The sequence below is a fragment of the Phocoena sinus genome, chromosome 19 (genome assembly GCF_008692025.1).
Source record: "Phocoena sinus isolate mPhoSin1 chromosome 19, mPhoSin1.pri, whole genome shotgun sequence".
Lineage (NCBI taxonomy): Eukaryota > Metazoa > Chordata > Mammalia > Artiodactyla > Phocoenidae > Phocoena > Phocoena sinus.
Genome location: NC_045781.1, coordinates 53,800,907 through 53,822,152, shown reverse-complemented (window position 1 = coordinate 53,822,152; position 21,246 = coordinate 53,800,907). Strand labels below are relative to the sequence as shown.

At 43.9% G+C, this 21,246-nt stretch overlaps 1 protein-coding gene across 2 annotated transcripts in view; it reads right to left on the bottom strand.

Annotated features, from left to right (window-relative positions):
- Positions 1–21,246, bottom strand: part of CDH13 (cadherin 13) — a 1,030,265-nt gene that overhangs the window by 633,912 nt on the left and 375,107 nt on the right. For both annotated transcript variants that reach the window (XM_032613947.1, XM_032613948.1), the window contains exon 3: positions 12,038–12,246. In XM_032613947.1, coding sequence (XP_032469838.1) covers positions 12,038–12,246 — 209 coding nt within the window. The remainder of the gene's footprint in view (positions 1–12,037; positions 12,247–21,246) is intronic.

Here is a 21,246-nt window from a genome sequence, read left to right as displayed (position 1 = left end):
ATAAATAAATAAATAAATCATATTTTGATGCCCACGTACCCACAGTATTTGCCTTTTGATTGTTGATACTTCTGGCCTTATAAGAAAGAAGCAATTCAGCAAAGTGTGGTTCCGTTGTGGACCCCACTGGGATGTAGGCACTCTTGTTGTCGTTAAAGTCCCCTACACATGAACCTTCAAGTTATGAACTTTCAAAGATGCGAACGCACTTGCACATGTCCAGTCACGTAAGTTAGTTCACGTGTCTGGCATACATTGTTATGTGTGTGCATCCTCTACAAGTGGTTGTGCTTTTGTGTACTTTACTGTACAGTACTGTATAGAGTACAGTAGTAGAGTATATTTTTTTTTAATTTATTTTTGGCCGCATTGGGTCTTCGTTGCTGCGCACGGGCTTTCTCTAGTTGTCGTGAGCAGGGGCTACTCTTCGTTGTGATGTGCGGGCTTCTCATCGCGGTGGCTTCCCTTGTTGCGGGGCTCGGGCTCTAGGTGCATGGAGGATGAGAGCTACTACCCAGACATCACTGGATTGTTTTTTCAAGAGGGTAGATAGAACTGAATCCAGCAAGCAACCAGAACCTGTGCCGTCAACGCCAGGTGTGGGTGAAATTGTAGCTTGCCCTTCGTCTCCTTTTGCTGACGATCCTTCAGCTCTACCATCTCCCACCTCCTTCCCTCCTCCAGTTAATAACTCTTCTTGCCTGTGCGCTTGATGCCAGCCCCTGGATGCCAGCTGTTGTACTGGACTACTGTACTTTTCAAGGTACTGCGCTGTAAGATTAAAAATGTTTATTTTTTGTGTTTGTTTTTAAGTATTATTTGTGTGGAAAGTATTATAAACCTGTTACAGTACAGCACTATATAGCCCGTTGTGTTAGTTGGGCACCTAGGCTAACTTTGTTGGACTTAGGAACAAACTGGACTTACAAATGCAGTCTTGGAACGGAACTCGTTCATACGTAGGGGACTTATTGTATTATTATTACTGTTATTATTTTTAAGTAGCATCCCTAGAAGGTAGGACTTCTGTTAACAGGAGCACAAAAAAGACAAAATAAGCCTGATGAGGTTGGGCCCCGGCCAGAGGCTCATTCATGTTTGTGTGATAGCTTGAGACTAGACTTGGCTTTGTCTGAACAAGCAATTGAGTTGAGGATCAAACAGCATCAAAGTGTGGCCCAAGAGGAGTTGCCACCCTGTCATGTACCACAAATCAAGCCCGGCTTACAGAAACCCGCATGGGCAGATAGAGGATATGGTTGGCTGGAGGCATAATGCTCTTCTTTGCTTTATTTTCTCCAGATGCTCAGGCTTCTTCCTTAAAAGTCTGGGTGAAGAACACGTAATTTAATTAACCCGTGTGCTTGGTGGAGGGACACTGAGTAAGTGGTACATCCTCTCAATGTTCCTTTGCTACCGAGTTTTCGAATATTGAGACCAAAAAACTACATAGAGACAGTCCATGGTCTGTATCAACAACCGTGCCCTCTTATCGTTGAAAATTTTTTGTTTGTTCTTTCCATCAGAACTGAGAACCAGACTTTTGCAGAGTGGCCTAGGAGACATTTACGTTTGAAAATCTTGTGTTGTTTCCAAGTGGTTCTACTTCCAAAAGTTTTATTCATGAGGAAAGTTTTTAAAAAGTGTCATGACAACACAGGGCTCCAACTACCAAAAATTTCCTTAGAATTCTACCTCAGATTTATATGATTTTTAAAATTTCTAATCAGTTTGAAATTTTCCTACGTCATTTCATCTCCAATAAGAGCAGCCGTGCCAACTGGCAAAGACCACGGTGATCACGTATCTCCATGTGCCAGATAAGAGGCGAGTTTAAAAAACAGGTTACCACCTCAATACTTACACTTAGAATTCACTTGTATTTCATTTATGGTAATAATAAAAGATAGGAGGTTAGAAGTATATCAGAGAGCCTAGAAAAATATGCATTCTATCACATTATCTTATCCCATCAAAAATACTAGGTGAAAATGTCTCTCTGATGATTCTATATTCCTTTTACTTGAAAAGCCCCAAGCAGCTGTTGGAAAGCTAGCTGTGGATAGAACACTGGGCCTAGGGAATCACTGTCAGTTTGAATGCTGAGGTGCCACTTGACCTGCTCTAACACCTGAGACTGACCGACCTCTTGACTTCTTTGAGTCTCAGTTTCTTGACTCATAAAACAAGAATAACACCATCTGCTTCAAGGCGTTGTTGTGAGGATCAAATCCATATAATAAATACTAAAATAAAATTTTAAATTATAATTTAAAAAGTATAAATGTAATACATTTTCACTAGACTCTAGGACTATGAAGATGAATGAGGTAAGGTCTGAAATAAAGGAACTCAGGGCCTAAGGGACATTTGTATTTAGAAACCTTGTGCTGTTTCCATGAGGTTCTTTCTCCAAAGATTCTATTCATGATGAGAGTTTTTAAAAGTGTTGTGATAACACAGGACTTGTCCACCTACCTAAAATTTCTTTAGGAGTTTTTGCTCAGCTCTGCATTCATTTTTTATTTTCTAACCACGTTTTAATTTTCCTATGTCATTTCATAGTCTTTATAGTAGAACAGAAAAGCACTATTTCTGCTGTAAATGTCAGTATTACTAAAATAGCAGGGACTGCATAGAATCAGAAGGCCCAGGCCCAATTTCCAATTCTGCCAGTTGCTGACAGAATGATGACATTGGCCAAGTCACTCAACATCTCTGAACCTGGGCTACTTCTGCATCAGCAAAGTAGGAAACAGATTACCAGTGGCACAGGCTGGCTATGAGGAGCAGAAAAACAGATGTGTGTGTGTGAGAACATCTAAGACAATGTCCTGACATGTAGTAGGCCCCCAGGGAATGACTCTTTCCATTTCTCTTTCAAAATTTATAAATATTCCAGCAGCATTCCATGGCAGCCCTGTCTAACTGATAGCCAATTTCTACTTGTGGCTATTAAGCACTTGATCTAGCTAATTTACATTGAGATGTGCTGTGAGTGTAAAATACATACTGCATTTCAAAGATTCAGTAGAAAAAGAATGTAAAAAATTATTAATAATGTTTACCTGATTACTTATTGATATATCTTAGATAAATTATGTTTTAGGTTTTATATATATTAGGATACATTTATTTATACACACACACACACACACACACACACACACACACTTCATAGATACTCTCCATATCTACTTAGATATATCTCTGTCTGTATGTCTATATATATGTATATATGTATATGTAGAGAGACAGAGATATATATAGATATATCTATATAGATATGGAGAGTATCTATATAGATATACAGAAATAGATATAGAGATATATCTATATAGAGAATATCTATATCTACATCATCTATGAAATTTAACCTAATATGCATATATTGGGTGTGTGTATGTGTGTGTGTATATATAAAATATACAATATATACATTGGGTATATTTATGGTTAAATATACACTATATATGGTTTAATATATACTATTTTTTTTTAGCTTTATTTATTTATTATTTTGGCTGTACTGTGTCTTAGCTGCGGCATGCAGGTTTCTTAGTTGAGGCATGTAGACTCTTAGTTGCAGCATGCATTTGGGATCTACTTCCCCGACCAGGGATTGAACCCAGGCCCCCTGCATTGGAAGCAGGGAGTCTTACCCACTGGACCACCAGGGAAGTGCCTGGTTTAATATATACTACTAAAATTAATTTCATCTGTGTCTTTTTCTAATGTTACAATAAGGAAACCTAAAATTATATATGTGGCTCGCACTGCTTTTCTATTGGCCCACACTTCTGTACAACATAAAATCTTGAGTCTTCACAAGCCAAAAAGAAGCTACTTTTAGTTATCTAGACTTTCTATGGGATCAGTTATTTTTCCCCAAGCATTTCAATTAAAATTAATCTTCAGAATATAGTTTTCTTAGATTCTGATCCACAAAGCAATCTGTTATCTCCTTAAATTAATGAGTTGAAGGATGTCTCTTAGCTACTATATTTGAATAGTATCCTGGAGCTAAGAATCATAAACATAACAATTTAGTTGTGTGTCAAAATGTAACAGCCTAATACCCTATTCTAGGCCCAATTCTTGGATCTGTACCATAATTTTGGAGCTATATATTTTCCCCAATTTGGGTAACAGTTAAATGGATACTGATTTTCCTTAATAGTGACTGGGGAGGCATTTGCCATGAACAGTGGTCCTCTGCAGGTTTTTGAAGTTAACACTCTTGTTAAATCAGAGCATATTACATATCTACAGCTTTAACTCTTCATTTCTTTATGGCCACAGTAAATGCACAGATTGGTTCTCCACCATGGTGGTTATAAAACATATTTCATGGGAGCAAGATGGATACCACTGACCAGCTTAACAGACTCCAAGCCCCTCCCAGTCAACGTGATAAGATCTGGAGACAAGGCTATTAATTTTACCATAAGCTGGTTGCTCTCATTCTCAGAGATGCTTTAAACAAATGAAGTCAAGTCACATGGATGCAGTGTGACAGGCACTTTGGGGGTTAGATGGTATAGTGGCCAGAACAGAGAAGATTCAAATGGTTGGCTCAGGGATGATAAAAACTGGAGTTTATCTCAGTAACAAAGGTGCAAAAATATTTTTGTCTAGAATGTGTGAGATTAGTAAAAATGGAAAAAAATATGCATAAGTGACAGCAACTGGGTACTTCAGTGAAGAATAAACAATTCGTGATTGAGAATCTGCTGTTAGCACTGGGTTAGGTACAATACATATTTTTTCAACTTCCTGTACCCCATTATGGTATATAAGCAAGGCCAGGGTATCACTGTACAGATGAGAAAACGAAACCTCAAAGGAGTTAGGTGACTTTTCAGTGCCACATGACTTATTAAGTACTAAATGTTTGATTAAATCCCAGTTTGGAGTCATTCCAGGTCCTGGTTAATTAATATCATCCACAACAATTCAGCTAAATGTCCCAGAGCACATACATATGCAGGAACAGAGGGGCACTCAGCCGCTGCTTTTGAGCTTCTAGACTCACCGTTCCAAGAGGTACTTAACAAATGGAACCTTAAGATTCTGCAAAGCAGTGGATTTAAAAGGTGTAATTCCCCTGAGGATCAAGATACATAATTAACAGCAATATTAATATTGGCTTCTGATCAGTTGATGACATATTTTATTTTAAATATTAAAAATAAAAACAATGGTTTCTCCCAAGTTGCTCCTTCCTCTACTTGCTCCTTTTATTTTATTTTTTTGGAACTGCTTCCATTATGATTCTTGGAACTGGATTAGGAGCCAAACTTATGCCTTTTTTTTTTTTTTTTTTTTTTTGTGGTACACGGGCCTCTCACTGTCGTGGCCTCTCCCGTTGCGGAGCACAGGCTCCGGACGCGCAGGCTCAGCGGCCATGGCTCATGGGCCCAGCCGCTCCGCGACACGTGGGATCCTCCCAGACCGGGTCACGAACCCGTGTTCCCCGCATCAGCAGGCGGACTCTCAACCACTGCGCCACCAGGGAAGCCCCAAACTTATGTCTTTTAAATTGCATGTTTACAGTGGTAATGATCAAACAAGGTAAACAAGCCTTAAATTTTGCCTTTTCAATTTCTGTCATAACTTTCTCTGTTCATCTTATTTTTTTTCAGGGATTTTTTAAATGGCCAAAAAAAGGGGAAAATAATTTTTTATTTTTGCATTTAATTTAAGCAACTTGATTAAGAGACCAGTTTCCCCTTACTGAGAATACCATGCACTGACTTCCAGTTAAGAAGTGTAAACTGTTTATAATTAACTTCTACATACTTCAAGTCTTTTGATGTTTGTTAAGTGAACCCATAGGAATAAAGAATCCTCTCTCGGAAGTTCAGTCAGTGTTTCACGTAAGTTCATGTATAATCTTGAATTCTCTAGGTTGTGTAACTGACAGAATTTGGTCTTATTGGAAGGGAGGAAGGATTGGGTTGTCTGAATTTGCCCAGTTCACTCACTGTGCATGTATTACAGTCTGACTCTAATGATATGATGAGGGGGAATAACTGGCTTTCTCGTGGCCCCTACTTCGTGCTCGGCACTGTTCTAAATACTTTGCATACATTTACCCATTTAATCCTTGTGACATCTCTGTGAAGTTGATACTATTATGAGCCTATTCTACGTCTGACGGAACTGGAGCAGAGGTGTCAAGCGTGGCACTGGGAATCATGCCAAGGTATCCAGCTCCAGGGCAGTGTTCTCAGCCTTCCTGCATGGAAGCCAGAGCCCTGAGTTGCAGAGCTCAGAATCGAGACGAAAACAAACACAGAAAAATGAGATGGTTAAAGTTTAAGGCTATGATGGGGGGCAACCAGGCAGGGCTCTCTGAGGAGCATGGAGGAAAAATCACTTAACCAGCCAGGGGACAGTCAGAGAGGTGTCCCTGAAGAAGAGAAATCTTGGCAGGTCCAGAAGTTTCCAAAGAGTTAGCCCTGTCAACTGGTGCTGGCCATGGGGCAGCTGGGGCCACGGCGAAGAGGGCATAATCCAGACAGAGGAATGGCCAGCAGGAACGGGAGGGAGAGCTCGGCCAGTTCAAGAAACCACATGTGGTTTGGTAGTGGGGGGTGGGGGCAGAGTTCAATGCAGGGAGTGGTATTAAAGGAGGGACTCAATCTACTCATGCATTTATTCAAAAGACATTTACTGAACACCAACTATATGCCAGCACTGTGCCCGGTGCTGAAGATAGAGCAGTGGACACACCAGGAAGAAAGGAAGGAAAGCAGGGAGTGAGAGAGGGAAGTAGAAAGCAAACAGACTATATTCCTGACTTCAGGGAGCTTATAGGCTCATCAGGGAGCCACACTTTAAACATCCTTTAAATAAGGAAGTAAATGCTTAATTAGCAACTGAGAAGAAGGCCAGGAAGGAATAGAACAGGTGCTAGAAGTGAGACTAGCAGGGGAGACCTTCCTTTGGAACGGGTACCAGGGAACGCTCTGGGAGGAAGTAACATTTCAGCAGGTCAAGCCACTTAGAAATGAACAGGAATCAGGCTTGAGGGAAGGCTGTAGAGACCAGGCTAGACTGTAAAGGACCTTTTCACACATAATATAAAGACTTCAGAATTTATCCCAAGAGCCAAAGAGCCTTGGGATACAGGCTCTTTGAGGCTCTTTGAGGAAGGGCCCATTAGGCAGAGGAGTGATGGGATCAGATTTGCACTGATAACCCCAGTCTGGGGGCAGGGAAGCCTGATTCAAGCCTGTAGCCTGTGGGCCTCCACAACTCTCCCTTCTGCTACATGCATGTCTCCTCCTTTGCTCATGAGACCCAGCTGCCTGGGTCACAGGTGTCTAAATTCTAGAGTTGCTTAGAGCGTGAACTCTCACATTTCAAAATGTATCTGGTAGCTACAGTCTCTTTAGCTCCCAAACATCAATTCAAAATAAATTCCTGCAAGCTCTCTGATGTTCTTACTTCCCAGCCTGACTTTATTGAGTTCTCATTTGATGTCAGAATTTGGTGCCATAATCTACAGTTATGGAAGCTACAAATTCTTAAATTAGAAATAAATAAATAAGTGGCATATTTTTTCCCCAGGCTTGAAACGTGTAAATGAGGTTGATGAGTCCCATTTACACCGACGGTAAAGACACCTCTATCCAAGATGCAAAAGGAATGAAACACAGAGCTTTTCCACGTAAACCTTTGAAGTTCTATATTCAAGGTAAAAATAACTAACCAATTAATAAGTAAGTAAATAATAGAAAATGCTCTCTTGTCGTCATGTTCACCATTGCCAGGCAGTGAGGGACAGCAGATCTAGCGGGGACAAGCCACAGTTCTGTCCAGACATAATTCTGTGAGTCAAGTTCATGATCACATTCCACAGGCTAGAAAACGCCTTTGTCCACGCATGGTTAACCCTGGCCCCCTCCTTAACCATCCCCCCTCGTCTGTCCAAAGACAAGGGAATAAACTGCTCCTCCACCCATGCAGATCTAAGATGATCTTACATGGACCAGGAAGGTACTAGCTTCTGGGCAACCCATTAAAAAGGCAGCAATAGCTTGAGCGTCTATAATGAAAGCATTAACAATCAGACTTCACAGATTTGGGCTACAGGCCTTCCCGTGAAACGGGGTCACAGGGAGCAGGTAAGGTAAGAGAGGCACATCCTTTTTTTGTGTGTGTGTGGTACACGGGCCTCTCACTGCCACGGCCCCTCCCGCTGCGGAGCACAGGCTCCGGATGCGCAGACCCAGCGGCCACGGCCCACGGGCCCAGCCACTCCGTGGCACGTGGGATCCTCCCGGACCGGGGCACGAATCCGCGTCCCCTGCATCGGCAGGCAGACTCCCAACCACTGCGCCACCAGGGAAGCCCAGCACATTCTTTTATTAAAGAATTGCTGGGCTCCAGTTACTGCAGCTGAATTGGGCTTCACTGGGGTTACATTTGTCTTAGAGAATCCTTCCTTCCCAAACATAGTGATGTGAAACCACCCACTGTGACATCTCTCCTGTTTTGATTGTGCTGGGTGCCCCAGCGCCCTTGTTTCTCTCTTCGGCCTCACTTTCTTCTTCTACCTCTAATCTCTGGTTTCTGTGTCATGGCCTCAGAGAGGACATTTAGCCCATGGTTCCTTATCCTTTCTCGAGAGGTTCTAAAATAATGCCATTGATGGGACAGGTCACCTGGTGTCTGGTGCTGAGCCCAATGGAATGATTCTGGGATAGAGGCTCTATTCTTAACCCTGCTTTGTAGATGAGGATGTTGAAGTGCAGGGAGATGAGTGGCTTGCCCAAGGTCACATCGTCATAAGTGGTGGAGCAGAAATTTGAACCCACTTAAGTTTGACACCAAAGCCAAAGCCCCACCACTATGCTGCTTTTCCCCCAGATGTTTACCCAGAGATCCATCCCTGTCTCTATCAAGATGTCCCCAGGAGCTGCCAACTCAACGCATCGAAGCTGGACTATTCACCTTTCCCAACCTATCCTTCCCTGACTAGTCCAATCCATCTCCATCCTCCTAGGCTAGACAATTTGGAATCATCAGGACGCTGAACCTTGGCTCTTTCTTCCTTCAAACCACACCTTCCACTGGTTGTTCCCCTCCATCGCTACTGTATTGCTCTAACTCATGCCCTCACCTTTGGACCCATGGGTAGCCACCCAAGGGGCACAGTCCTCTGGTGAGCGAAGTGGCAGGAAGGAGAATGGGTAGAGAGGCCAGAATCTCAATCTCATTTCTGCCAGTTTCAAGCTAGGAGATCTTGGCCAAGTCCTCACATCTGTAGGAAGGGAGTGCCATCAGCAGCCTCACAGGGAGGTTGTGAGGGTTAGGAATAACGCCCATGAAAGCATACCCTGAGATGCACACACTTACGAGAGTCCCGCTAAACAATACAGGTCCTCACTCACCTCTTTGTGCCTCGGTTTACCCCAGTTTGTAAAATGGGGACAGTAGCACGTGCCTCATCGGTGGTGGGGAGATGAGTCAGCCTCTGCAGCCCGTGAGCGCAGCACCTGGCACACAGTAAGCACCATGCACTCATTGGCTGTCGTTACCAGCCCCACCTCCCCTGCCCTCTCGCTTCTCTAAAGGCACAGAGCAGCCATCACCACTGCCTCCCTACTTGGTACTTAATCAACATACATGTTCACTTTCTCTCCCCAACCAGGAGCTGAGCTGACTAGTGTACTTATTGCTTTCCTTGTCTAGCAGCTGGCCCACTCTGCCACACAGAGTAGGGCTTCAAAAATACCAACTGGGTATCCGTGAAGGACTGTGCTTTCCTTAGAGGGCTTCTCTGGCTAGCTATTTTGTTTTCCTAGCCTCTTCTTTTTTGGGACTTTTTGTATTATGGACACATCTGGGCAACTTCACAAGGCCAATTTTCAAACCTCATAGAATTACTGGAGGCGGGAGATGAATGCCCCGTTCAGCTGGAGCCTGGCAAACTGACCAGGACAGCAGCCTCCACTGTGCTTTATAAGAAGCAAACGATTGCAGCCAAGCTATGTGGACGGTGTGTTCAGAAAGAGACAAATGAGAAACAGCCGGGGCTCCCAGGAGCTTTGCCTCCAGAAGGGTGTCTTTCTGGAACTCAAGAGACCAGCTCTTTAAGACTGAGTCTCTTGGTAACGATCCTGGGTCTCCAAGCCTATGAAAGTGAAGTTTTGTCCTAAGAAGTGCCTCCAATCCCTTCTACTCTGCTTTGAGCTAAATACTATGATACTGTCTGTTCCAGATTTAAAAATGAGCTGTCAGTCACAGTGAACAATGCGCATCTAAATACACTCTGTCCTGGATGTGCACCCCCTCCTGTGAGTCTCTGTGCCGTTTACTTGTTCCCAAGAAGCACTCCGTGCTGCGCATGCTGGCAGTTTTGTTGCCTTCGATATTTGCAAGTCATTTATATCATGAGTTAGTGAGATGCTGTGAAAATGACCACGGCTAAGTGAGAGATAAGCTCGCTTTTGTGGTGCCAATGGATTTCCACACTGGTATGTATTCACCGAGATCCTATTTTCTTTTGAAAACATCAGTGGCACACTGTGGATTCATTTGTAGCTTGCTATCTACCCTTAACTCACAGATTCACAGATATAAAGGGGAATTACGGAGCTTGTCCAGTCCAGGGATGGCAAATATATTCCAGCCCTACAAACATCTCTAAATGACCAGTGGATAGTAGCTTCCAGAAGCATTGTATTGGGAGAGACACTCAGGTCAAGCCAGGGGTGATTAGCAGTATCTGCCACGTATATGGTGACAGAGTGGGGCAGCACACGTGCCACTTACTTGCCATTGCAGACTGTTTAACCCCTCTAGTCTGCAGATATATGACTCTTTCAAGATCACACACACAGCCTTGGCAGGAAAGCAACACTCACATTGCCATTTGTACTGTCTCTGCTCCCCAGCCGTGGAATCGGTGTTCACTCCACCACTGAACAAAATTAGCAGATAAAGCAGGGTTATGGGGAGTGTGGCAGATGGAGAAAGGCAGTGGGAATCACAGGCTTTAAAAAACTGGATAAGAGCGGGCCAGCAGCAGGTAGGGAAAGGCTAGCCGCACCAGGCTGGGGACACGCCATTATTATTGTTATTGTTTTGCCTGGGTCTTGCTGGGTGTCATCCCTGTCTATAATTGAGAAGCCACAGAGTCTCTGAACTCCTGGTGAAGCAGGAGTAGGTAAGTCCATTGTACCAAATGTTTCTGGATGACACAATCAGGAAGCCTGAAGGGCACTTTGTGGCATTCCTAAAGTCACATGTGTGCAGGGGCAGAGATCTGCATACATGTGCATGCGGAAAGGAATGGGCACCAGTGCATGGCAAAGGGGCAGCACCATATGCCATGGTTACCTCATATACAACTCCAGTGGGCGACTCTGGTTCTTGCCTGCCCAACATCCATTTCCCTTCCTTAGATGACAGCACCCTAACTTACTCTGAGTAACTAACGACCCTTTTTTTCACTCTCAGTCCATATGCTTTAGGTGGGGCTGAGTCTACCCTGGTTTGGGGGCAAGGCATGTGACCCAGACTTAGCCAACCAGAGCCTCAGGACCAAGTGGACACGGTAACTGGCTCAGGGATGGACACACGCTCTAAGGACAGCCAATGAGATTCGATTTCAAGCTTGGGTTGCCAGTATCAGGAAGAGATGCTCTGTCAGGTGACATCAGACTGAGAAAATGAAGTGGAGCTGCTGAGACCTCCACACAGGGAAGCAGGGATGGTTCGGACTGTCTAAGAGTAAAGACAATAGAAGGAAAATGGAACCACAGATGGATAAGACAAAAGTTGATGTCATCATCTGGGCACGGATACCTAGCCATGCTAGCAGGCAAAGCTAACCCTGAAATATTTGTCACATGACCCCCAAAATTCCCCCGGCCAGACTGTGTTTTGAGTTAGGTTTCTATCATTTGCAAACAGCAAAAGAATCTTGACCAATAATAAACCAAAGACCCATTTTCCCCATAAGACATACAGACCGCAATGTTCCTCCTTGGACCCAACTTATCTCAAGCAGTTATATTACCTGCAAGGAGCCCCGGATGTCTTTCCCCCCGACAATCACGAGTTCTGCCATGTCTTCCGCATGGGGAGTCTGGGCGTGGACGAATAGAGTCTTGCCCACTGCAGTTATGTTTCTCAGGGCGACTAAGCTGCCATCATTGTTCACCTTGAAGTATGGGCTGGAGACCTCATAGTGTAGCTTGTCATTTCCCTTACAGTCACTGAAGGTCACTGGCAAAAACAAAACACATGAACAGAAACAGGAGTGTGAGTAGGTTGGGCAGCTCAGTCCTGGAGCTATCTTTGACCATCAAATGTGGATTACCACTCTGCATTCCAGATCCACAAATGCTGCCCCTTATCCCACAGCACCCTCTTGTAGCCATATGGCTTTGACTGTGCTGAAGGACCTCAGTCAAGAATCGTCCTTAATCACCTCCCATGGCCCAGGCAGCTGTAAAGCCCTTTGATGCACAAAGAGAACCTCTTCCCTGCCCTGGAGTGTAGTGAGGTTAGCGTACAGTCAGGTATGGTCGAGTGATGTCTGAGGACACGATCTCCTCCCTTCTGTATGAGGTGCTGTGGCAGAACCAGAGAGTTCAGGAGCCTTGAGGGACAGCTTCATAGACACGATATCTGAGCTGGGTCTTGAAGATGAATGGGAAATTAGAAGGCCCCTAAGAGGGTATTGGGGTTCTAGGTTACTCAAAGCCATGGAGGTGGTGAAGTAACAAAACAGACTCAGAGAAAGAGAACTAACTCAGTGCACTGGGACCAGAGGCGGACTTGAAATGATGCAGGGCTGGGGAGGTGGAGAGGCTGGAAATGAAGCTGAACATGTCCTTTAGATACAAATTAGGAAATGCCACTAAGTTAGGGGGCTGCCTCATAGCCCTGAACTATTTTTAGTGTGGACAGGGTCAAGGTCAAGTGTGTGTTCTGGTCCATAGCCCTGAACTATTTTTAGTGTGGAGAGGGTCAAGGTCAGGTGTGTGTTCTGGTTCCAGTGTAGATCAGTGCTTCCCACGGGGCTGGGGTGTATCAGAATCACATGGGAGACTTGTTTTTTAAGTACTGAGCACCCAGTCCAAAGATTCTAATTTAGTAGCTCTGGGTTCTACAAAGCGGTTTGGAGAAGGGCAAGAAGAGAAGCCAAGAAAACTGTTAGTCTGGTGTCACACCAATGATGCCTGGCCCAGATTAGGACAGTGGCTGGAGAGATGTGAGGGCACTTCCTACAGCTGCATAGCTAGGTCGTGTCCGAGAAGCAGCCATGCTGGCGGAACCGCATGGAGTTCAGGGCCGTTACCATGAGCAGCAGCTGTGACAGCTGATCCGTCACACTTCCCTCTGTGGTGCGTGTTTACTTAGTGCACGATTCTGTTACTACAAGTACCACCACTTATTGTCTGTATGTGTGTATGCCTGTCTGCCTTCCTCTGTAAACTCTGGGGACCCTGTAAGCGTGGAATTGTATTACCTGCTTTCTTCCCCACCCCCACTTTTGTTTTTTTAGCTCTCTGCTAAACGGTCTCGTTTGTTTGTTTACTAAACCTTTAATTGGAGCGTAACACAGATACAGAAGAGCACATAAATCAGAATGTACAGCTCAACGAATTTTCACAAAGTGGGCACATCCATGTGCCCAGCGCCCAACCCTAGACACAAAATATTACCTGCCCCCCTTCCTCCCCCTCCCCGAGTAAAATCCCTACCCTCCTCCCCAAAGGCTACACTATCCTAACTTCTGATACCATAGATTAGTTTCATTTGTACTTGCACTTCATGCAAATGGAATCGTAGAGTGGGTGCTCATTTGTGTCTGCCTCTTTCACTCAACATTATGTTTGTAAGATTCATCCAAGCGGCTGCAAGTAGCGCAGTTTATCCTCGTCAGTGTATAGAATTCCATTATGTGGCCATACTGCGTCTATTTATGTAATCTACTGTTGATGGGCATATGGGCTATTTCCAGTTTGGAGTTCTTAAAATATTACTACCAGGAACCTTCTTGTGTGTCTTTGGTGACAATATCTACCTGGGTCCAAGTACACTGTTAAAGCCATATAATTGTCTGCTGAATTAAGCTGATCTTTCTATTCTGGGACCATAATTCTTATGGGGATAATAACCATTTCAGCTGATCATTATAATGGCTAATGTGAATTGAACACTTTCTACACATGAGACTCAGTGCTAAGCATTTTATGTACATGACCTTATTTAATCTTTACAACAGTTTTGACCCCCTCCCTCCAGTCTGTAGATAAAGTAACTGAGGCTTCTGAGAGGGCAAAGGAGGTGCCCAGCACGCAGTCTGTAAATCATAAAACCAAGATTTGAACCCTGGTCTGTCTGCTTTTCACCACTACCTGATCTCAGTAAAGACAAAGCCCTGTTGTAAAACACTCCCCTCCTGAAATCCCATCAGAACCTGCATATAATGATGTGAGTCCCCAGCTCAGTCCTGCTCCCACGTTCCCACCCAGCCCGGAAGCACTTCACAGGGTGCCAGTGCCACCTCGAGGTCCCTCTGTGCCAGGGCTCCAGCGCCTTTCCTGACTGCCAAGTCAGCTCTAGGGGCTTCTCTGTAATGTACACACATGGGATCTCTTGGGAGTCTGCAGTTCTCAGACACTTGTTCACTTCCTCTGACCATCTTCATAGCTAAGAGCGATTGGGCGTGGCTGGGTTCAGGTTCTGGAAGTGAACTATGAAGGAGAGACACGGAGGTTGCTTTCATTGTCACCATCAGTTAGCATCAATCCACTGAAGGCACACTGCTCAGACAACAGGGCCCGCTTGGGAACTTGTTGTCTATTTTGCCAGGATGCTGGTTCTGGCCTTAGTCCCTGGGCAGGATCAAAGAAGACAGTCTCAGCTGGGAAGGGCTGGAGGCTAGGGAAGGCATACAAAGGCTAATACGGTTATTATCACCACAGTAATTACCTTCCCAGAATAGAGAGACTCTGTAGGGGTTCTAGTTTCACAGGTAAATTCCTTCCTTCTTCCCTTCCTTCCTTTTCTCTTTCCTTCCTTCCTTCCACAAATATTTCCTGAGCCCAGGTTATGCCAGATGTTGGGTTTATAATGTGGAACAAAGATGGACACAGTCCCTGGCTTGAAGTCTAGTGTGAGGGTGGAGGGGTGGAGATGGACATTAATAGGGCACTTATTATAGGCAGACAGAACCACAACATGTGGAATGGCCCTGTGGCATTCAGGGAGCTGCAAATAAGCCAGTGAGATGGGCACAGAGAGCAAGGGAGAAAGCAAAGAAGAGATAAGCTGGTCCAGGAAATGTGGGGTCTGGAAGGCCACATAAAGACATATTCCTTGAAGGAAATTGGGACCCGTCCATCACAACTGTAGAACCGGCTTTCCTCCTCTTGAGTCTCATACAGCTCTGGCTCCCCATGCAAAATAATGCTCAACGCTCAACATCTTCCCTGTCCAAGCTGTCCACTGGCCCCCCACTGGCATCCATCTTCACTCTGTGTCTCCCACATTACCCACTTCCGCACCTCCCGACAGCTACGCTGCTCTCCTACCCCTTCGATGGATTGTATCGCTCCCTGTGTGCAGAAGGTAACTACTTCCCAGCTTCTTCACCCTGTTAACTCTATCATTACCTCTGTCATTAACTCTATCACTCTTGGAGAGTCAGCTTGGGCCACTTCTCCAAATATCCTCTGTGTTTCCAGCGTTTCCTGTACATAGTGAATTTTATATCATATCTTATCAACAGGTCCACTCTATGTATCTGTTTTCCCCATCAGAACCAAGGGCAGAAATTGGATCTTATTCTTTAATTCATCTCCAGCAATAAACAGAAAGCTTTTCCATATAGGAGGCCATCAATAACAATTCCACTTAATTACTCTCTCGGGGCTAAATGATGCTCTAGTGGTGGTGGTGCAGGGGTACCTCTTCCATACTGGGCGCAGAAGATACTACAGGCAAGGCTGGGAACTGAGAAGGAAGGCCCCTTATCACCTCTTGTCCTGGTTGAGCCCAGCAGTGGAGCCAGGTAGGAAATGAAGAACTCAGCCAAGGTCTCCCCTTAGTTCCCCAGGCTCTGTGTGCATCCATTCATGCCAGCACTTAGCCTCCTGTGCTTAGCTTTGCCTTAGCTCACTGGTGAAGTCAGGGGTGGTGCCTTACCTTCCCTCATAATCCCAATAAAGCTTCGCATAGCCACTAAGCAGAGCTGAGATCGGTGTGTGAGTGTTGAATGAAGTTTTGACAAAGAACAGTAACTTGTTATTTACTGAGTGGCATCTGAGTGCCAGGCTCTGTGCCCAAGACTGTACATTCAGTCTCTCCTTTTAGCCTCATAGCAATTCTAATCTATAGCAGCATTTCCCCATTTTTTTTCATTATCTCCCCTGACCCAGGAGCGTTTTCAGATGTTTTTGTCTAACAGCCACCATTCTCATGAATTGTCAATGTCATAGACATACTGTATACCAGTTTATTTACTGCATGTATATCTGTACTCTACACACACACACAAAGTACAATTTTTGCCTCTCTCCCAAGAAGCCACGTCACCCCTTTGGTGACATACAGCCCCACTGAGAATGCATAATCTGTAAGCATCATTTCCATATTATGGGAGAAAAGACTGAGCCTTGGAGAGACTGACTAACATGCTCAAGGCCACACACCCAGAAAAGGCAGACACCTGGTCCCAGTCTGATCAGTCTGCATCTACAGTTCAAGCTCTCGGCACATCCATTTCCCAGAAACGATAAATGAGAGGGAAAAGGGCAGCTGCCCCCATCCTGTCCCCTCAGGCCTCTCACTGACCCCTCCAGGTCATCAGAGGTACCAGGTGAGGGCACACTGAGAGATCACATCTACATTCAGGACCTGGCACACAGTAGGCCCTCGATATATTCTAGCTCTCTTCCCAATTTGTGCTATCAAGTAACTAGGGTTGCATAATGGGGTCTTATGTATTTTAGACAGTTTTTACCAGTTCAGGAATGAGTGCTTTAGACTGTGGGTCTTTTTCAAGGCTACGAGAATCACCTACAGAATATTTTTTAAAAGTAGCAATACCTGTCCCAACTCCGAACCGAGATTCTGACATAGCTAGGCTGGGGTCCAGGCACTAGTATCTCTTTAAGACTCCCCAGATGAATTTAATGCAGCCAGGGCCAAGAACCAGGACCTTGGACAATGGATTCCTTGTCAAGATGCCAGGTTTCCACATTTCCCAGCGATTCCTGGCACAGAGAAGAGGGTGGGGACCTATCATGCCAGGAACTGCTATTCTCGTGCCCTAAGAAGCAGCAGTTTTAATGGTAGGTTTCTAAGCCCTTTTCCAATCCTGGCTCATGTGTAGTGGCCCTGAGACCTTGGGAAAGCCACCTGTCCCTTTAACCAAGGAACGAACAACAGTACCTCCCCTCATAGGTACTATAATTCTTACGGTGAGCATTAAACAAGATATGTACCTAGGTACATAAAGCACTTTGGACAGACCCTGGTGCCCCATGAAGAAGAACTATTCTCATCATTATTCCTGTAATTCTGGGCATTAAAGGAGCTTCACTTTCCTTTTCTACACAGCTTCCTTCTTCTAGCTGGTTTTCTGCCTGCCTCCTGGGTCCTTCCACCTCCTCCTAGGCAGGTACCCCTGTTCTGGCCTATGCGGTTACCATGGGGATGGTTACTACAGACATTTCTGCTGAGGCTAAAGGAGTGAGGCAGAGGATTCTGATCCAAACTTGCCCATCTTTGGACCCTCCCACTTTTCCTGGCAAAGCCCTACCTGTCTCACATGAGAAGTCATGAAGGAGAAATGACATCAAAGGAGCGAAATTATAGTGCCTGCCCACAGTGGACGCCACAAAGTGATATTAAAGTCTTCAAGTGGTTGTTTGTAAAGATATGAGGCCAAAAATCCAAGTCATTCTTTTTTCTAAAAGAGCGACTCTGTGCTGAGAGTCTTCTATTCACGACTGCGGTGAATCCTCACATTACGCATTTGATGTGAGGACTTTGTTCCTCTGGCAACCGAGACCTAGTGTGGCCAAATGAGGTTAAGGCCAGTTAGTCTAGGCTAGTCTGCCTAAGCAAATGTGCTCCTTCCTAAAAATCAACTAGCTTCCAGATTCACAGACTAGCCATACTTTCACACCTGATCTATTATTCACTTAATATTTTTCTTTTAATTGACTGACATTTTCATTTACAAAATTATTTGAAGATCATCTTTATAGTACATGATGAATGCCAAATGTGTTTTTTTCTAAAAATAAATTTAAGAAGTAAAAAACATATGTTTGTCCATGTATGCACTAAAACCCTCACAATGATGTGTGTTCCATTCTCCAGAAATGCTGGCTTGGGCTATATTCCTCCCTCATTTGAACAAATGCATGCCTGGCTCTACCCTACTCAGGCTTAAAATCTAGGAGGGCTCTGATATAATTATATATGATTATCTGATATAATCCAGGAGAGCTTCTGATATTTGAAATAATATATACAACATGAGTAATGAGGTCATGAGAAAGACGAGAACCTTAGAAAAGGCACAAATCTAGACCACACCGACGATCGTGTTTTAATATTAATCAAAACAGAAATAGGTCACAACACTCTTTGTTTCTTCTTCCCCCTGAAGGAAACAGACTCTACTTCCCCACTGATTGTAATCTCCCCTTAAATTTCCTATTATAGGGCACAATTGATAGGATCAGCCCTGCATTGTCTTACATTATGAACTTTGTTGACACCATCAAAATGTCAGTGATTCTCAAACTTTTAAATAGAGATCAAGCCAGTGCATGTTTCAGGGTGCAAAGTTCAAAGAACACATGAAGGATGAAATTGAATAGTCTACGTCTATTTTTTTTAAAAAAAAAGATGTTTCTATAGAGACAACCTCCTAAGTAGCTCAGAATAACACCATGAAGATAATTGAAAGGAAAAATTCTAATAAACAATTAAACTTGTGAACAAATATTGAAAACCTCTATCTGAGGGGGAAAAGGAGCCATCTGTACTATTCTGAACCTACAAAGGACTTCCTTACATAGTTTATCACTAGTATTTAAAAGAGCTTCTGGAAAAATAATTATATATATAATATACTATACATGGGGATTTACTGGAACCAATCGCACAACATCATTCTTTGAAATAATCTTTGAACACCCTAGGAATAGAAAGGGGGGAAGTAAAAAATCCCCACCTGGGGGAAAAATGCAAATTAGGCGAATGGCACCACTCAGAGTTTCAATTATGCTTTCAGCGTGTTTCCACTCAAAATGTCCTCTGGGCTTAATGCAAATGTCACAAAAAGACAAACTTTAGCTGGGAGACAAAACCACAATTGAAATGGGTAGTTTGGCATGTGAATTAAGGGGCTTAGTCTTCCTGACCTTGATTTTCTGCTTTTCTATTTCTTTCTTTTGAATGTGGTTCTTAGGGATGGACATGGGAAAGGCATAGAATCCTTACCATCTAGAAATGTGTGAGGAAGCAAATTAAGCCATATTATGATCCCAGAAAATACAACAATGCAGATGGATTTAAATTTATCTACAAAATATAGAGCAGGCCTGCTCATGTAGATAGGTATGAACTAAATATGGAATCTGTGCTATTCTTATAAGTGTTTTGGGGTGAGTCTGTGATCCATGCACTCGTATCTTACATGGGCAAATGGTCCTAAATACATTATTCACATTTGTAGAGACTGGTCTACACATAACTTTAGGGCCCTCAGAGTTGGTGGCCTGGTGGAGTCTTGGTGGCCAAGACTCCACTTGTACACGTGTATGGGGATATGTGACTATCAGTAGTAGTGTGGGGTTGGAACCAGTCAACCTGGGACGTGTATTCCTCCCACAGTCAGACGCACTTGGATCTACTTCTAGCAACCTATACTTGCACATGGAAGAGAATGGCTGTTTCAGCAGTATTCTGGTAAAAAAAAGAAAACAAACAAAAATGCAGAATGTACGTTGTTTACTCCCTCTTAAGACTGTACCACATATCCTGGTACTCGTAGCTCAGTTAGTCAAACAATTCAATTGCTCCATTTAGCACGAAGGGCCTGCATATCCATTGATCTGCAGAGTCTTCGCTGGGGCATGAAAAGCCATGCCTTTCTAACAAATGAAATAGCACTTAGTTCAGAAACATCAGATGGACTCTGCCCAGGATACACACCATCAGTTAATTGCTTTTCACATCCTCAGTAGGGTCCAACTTTCTTTGAAAGAACTCAAAGGACTTTAGTCCAGAGGCTCTTTGGATTTGCCCAAGTGAGAGAAACAGAAAACATTTCCTTCTGTTTCTCAGAACACCCTCATTACTCAAGCCTTCTAGTCAATCAAGGTTTCATTAACATATGTTCAGTCCCACCCACGTTGGACCAGATCCCTGTATGATACATCCTCCAGCCTTGATTTTGTCTACCCTCCTGATTCCTGAATGCACGGAACCATATCCTGTGTTCCATGTTTGGCCTGGAGTCAGCATTGACATCCACAGAGCTTCTGTAAGGTTCTTGCCATGCTCCTAATCATGACTGATTATCCCAGCAGTGGATGTCACCTCCAAAGGCTGTGTAGATCTGATAGGTGCAGAATGCACATAAAACGGTCCTAATACATCTCATGTGTCAATCCCAAGTTTGATAAAATAGAGTCTCAATTCTATCATGTCAGCCAAAGACATCATAATGAATGATTCCATCAAGTGATCTTCAGCAGAAACATATTTTTTGCCATGTAAACCCTTAAGAGACTCCTCCTGGAAAAAGAGCCCACATCTGCTTGCAGGGGATTTTCTCTACCTACCATTAAAAACTGAGCTGCTAGCTCTGGATTTAGTCTTTTCTGCCAGGGTCTTACATTTTCCTCTTGCTACTGATTTTTTTTTAAAACACAGCAGGTTGTTTTCTGAAAAAATGCTATGCAGTTTCTATCCCATGGTGGTTATAATCACTATGAATTTGTATCTCAGATTGGAATTTATATGGCACAGTGCCTGACACAGTACATACTCAGTCCTGTTTGCTGAAGGAATAAATAGCAGAACTGTAATTTGGTAGATAAGCACATTTGAAACTCCCCAAACAAAACTGAGGACGGCCCAAACTCATGTAAAGATTTGAGTAAGCTGGCTTGAAAGTCACCTGATCATTGAAACAGGAATCACTGATTCAGCAACTTTGAGAATCACCAAGTCTCAGATTTACAGAGA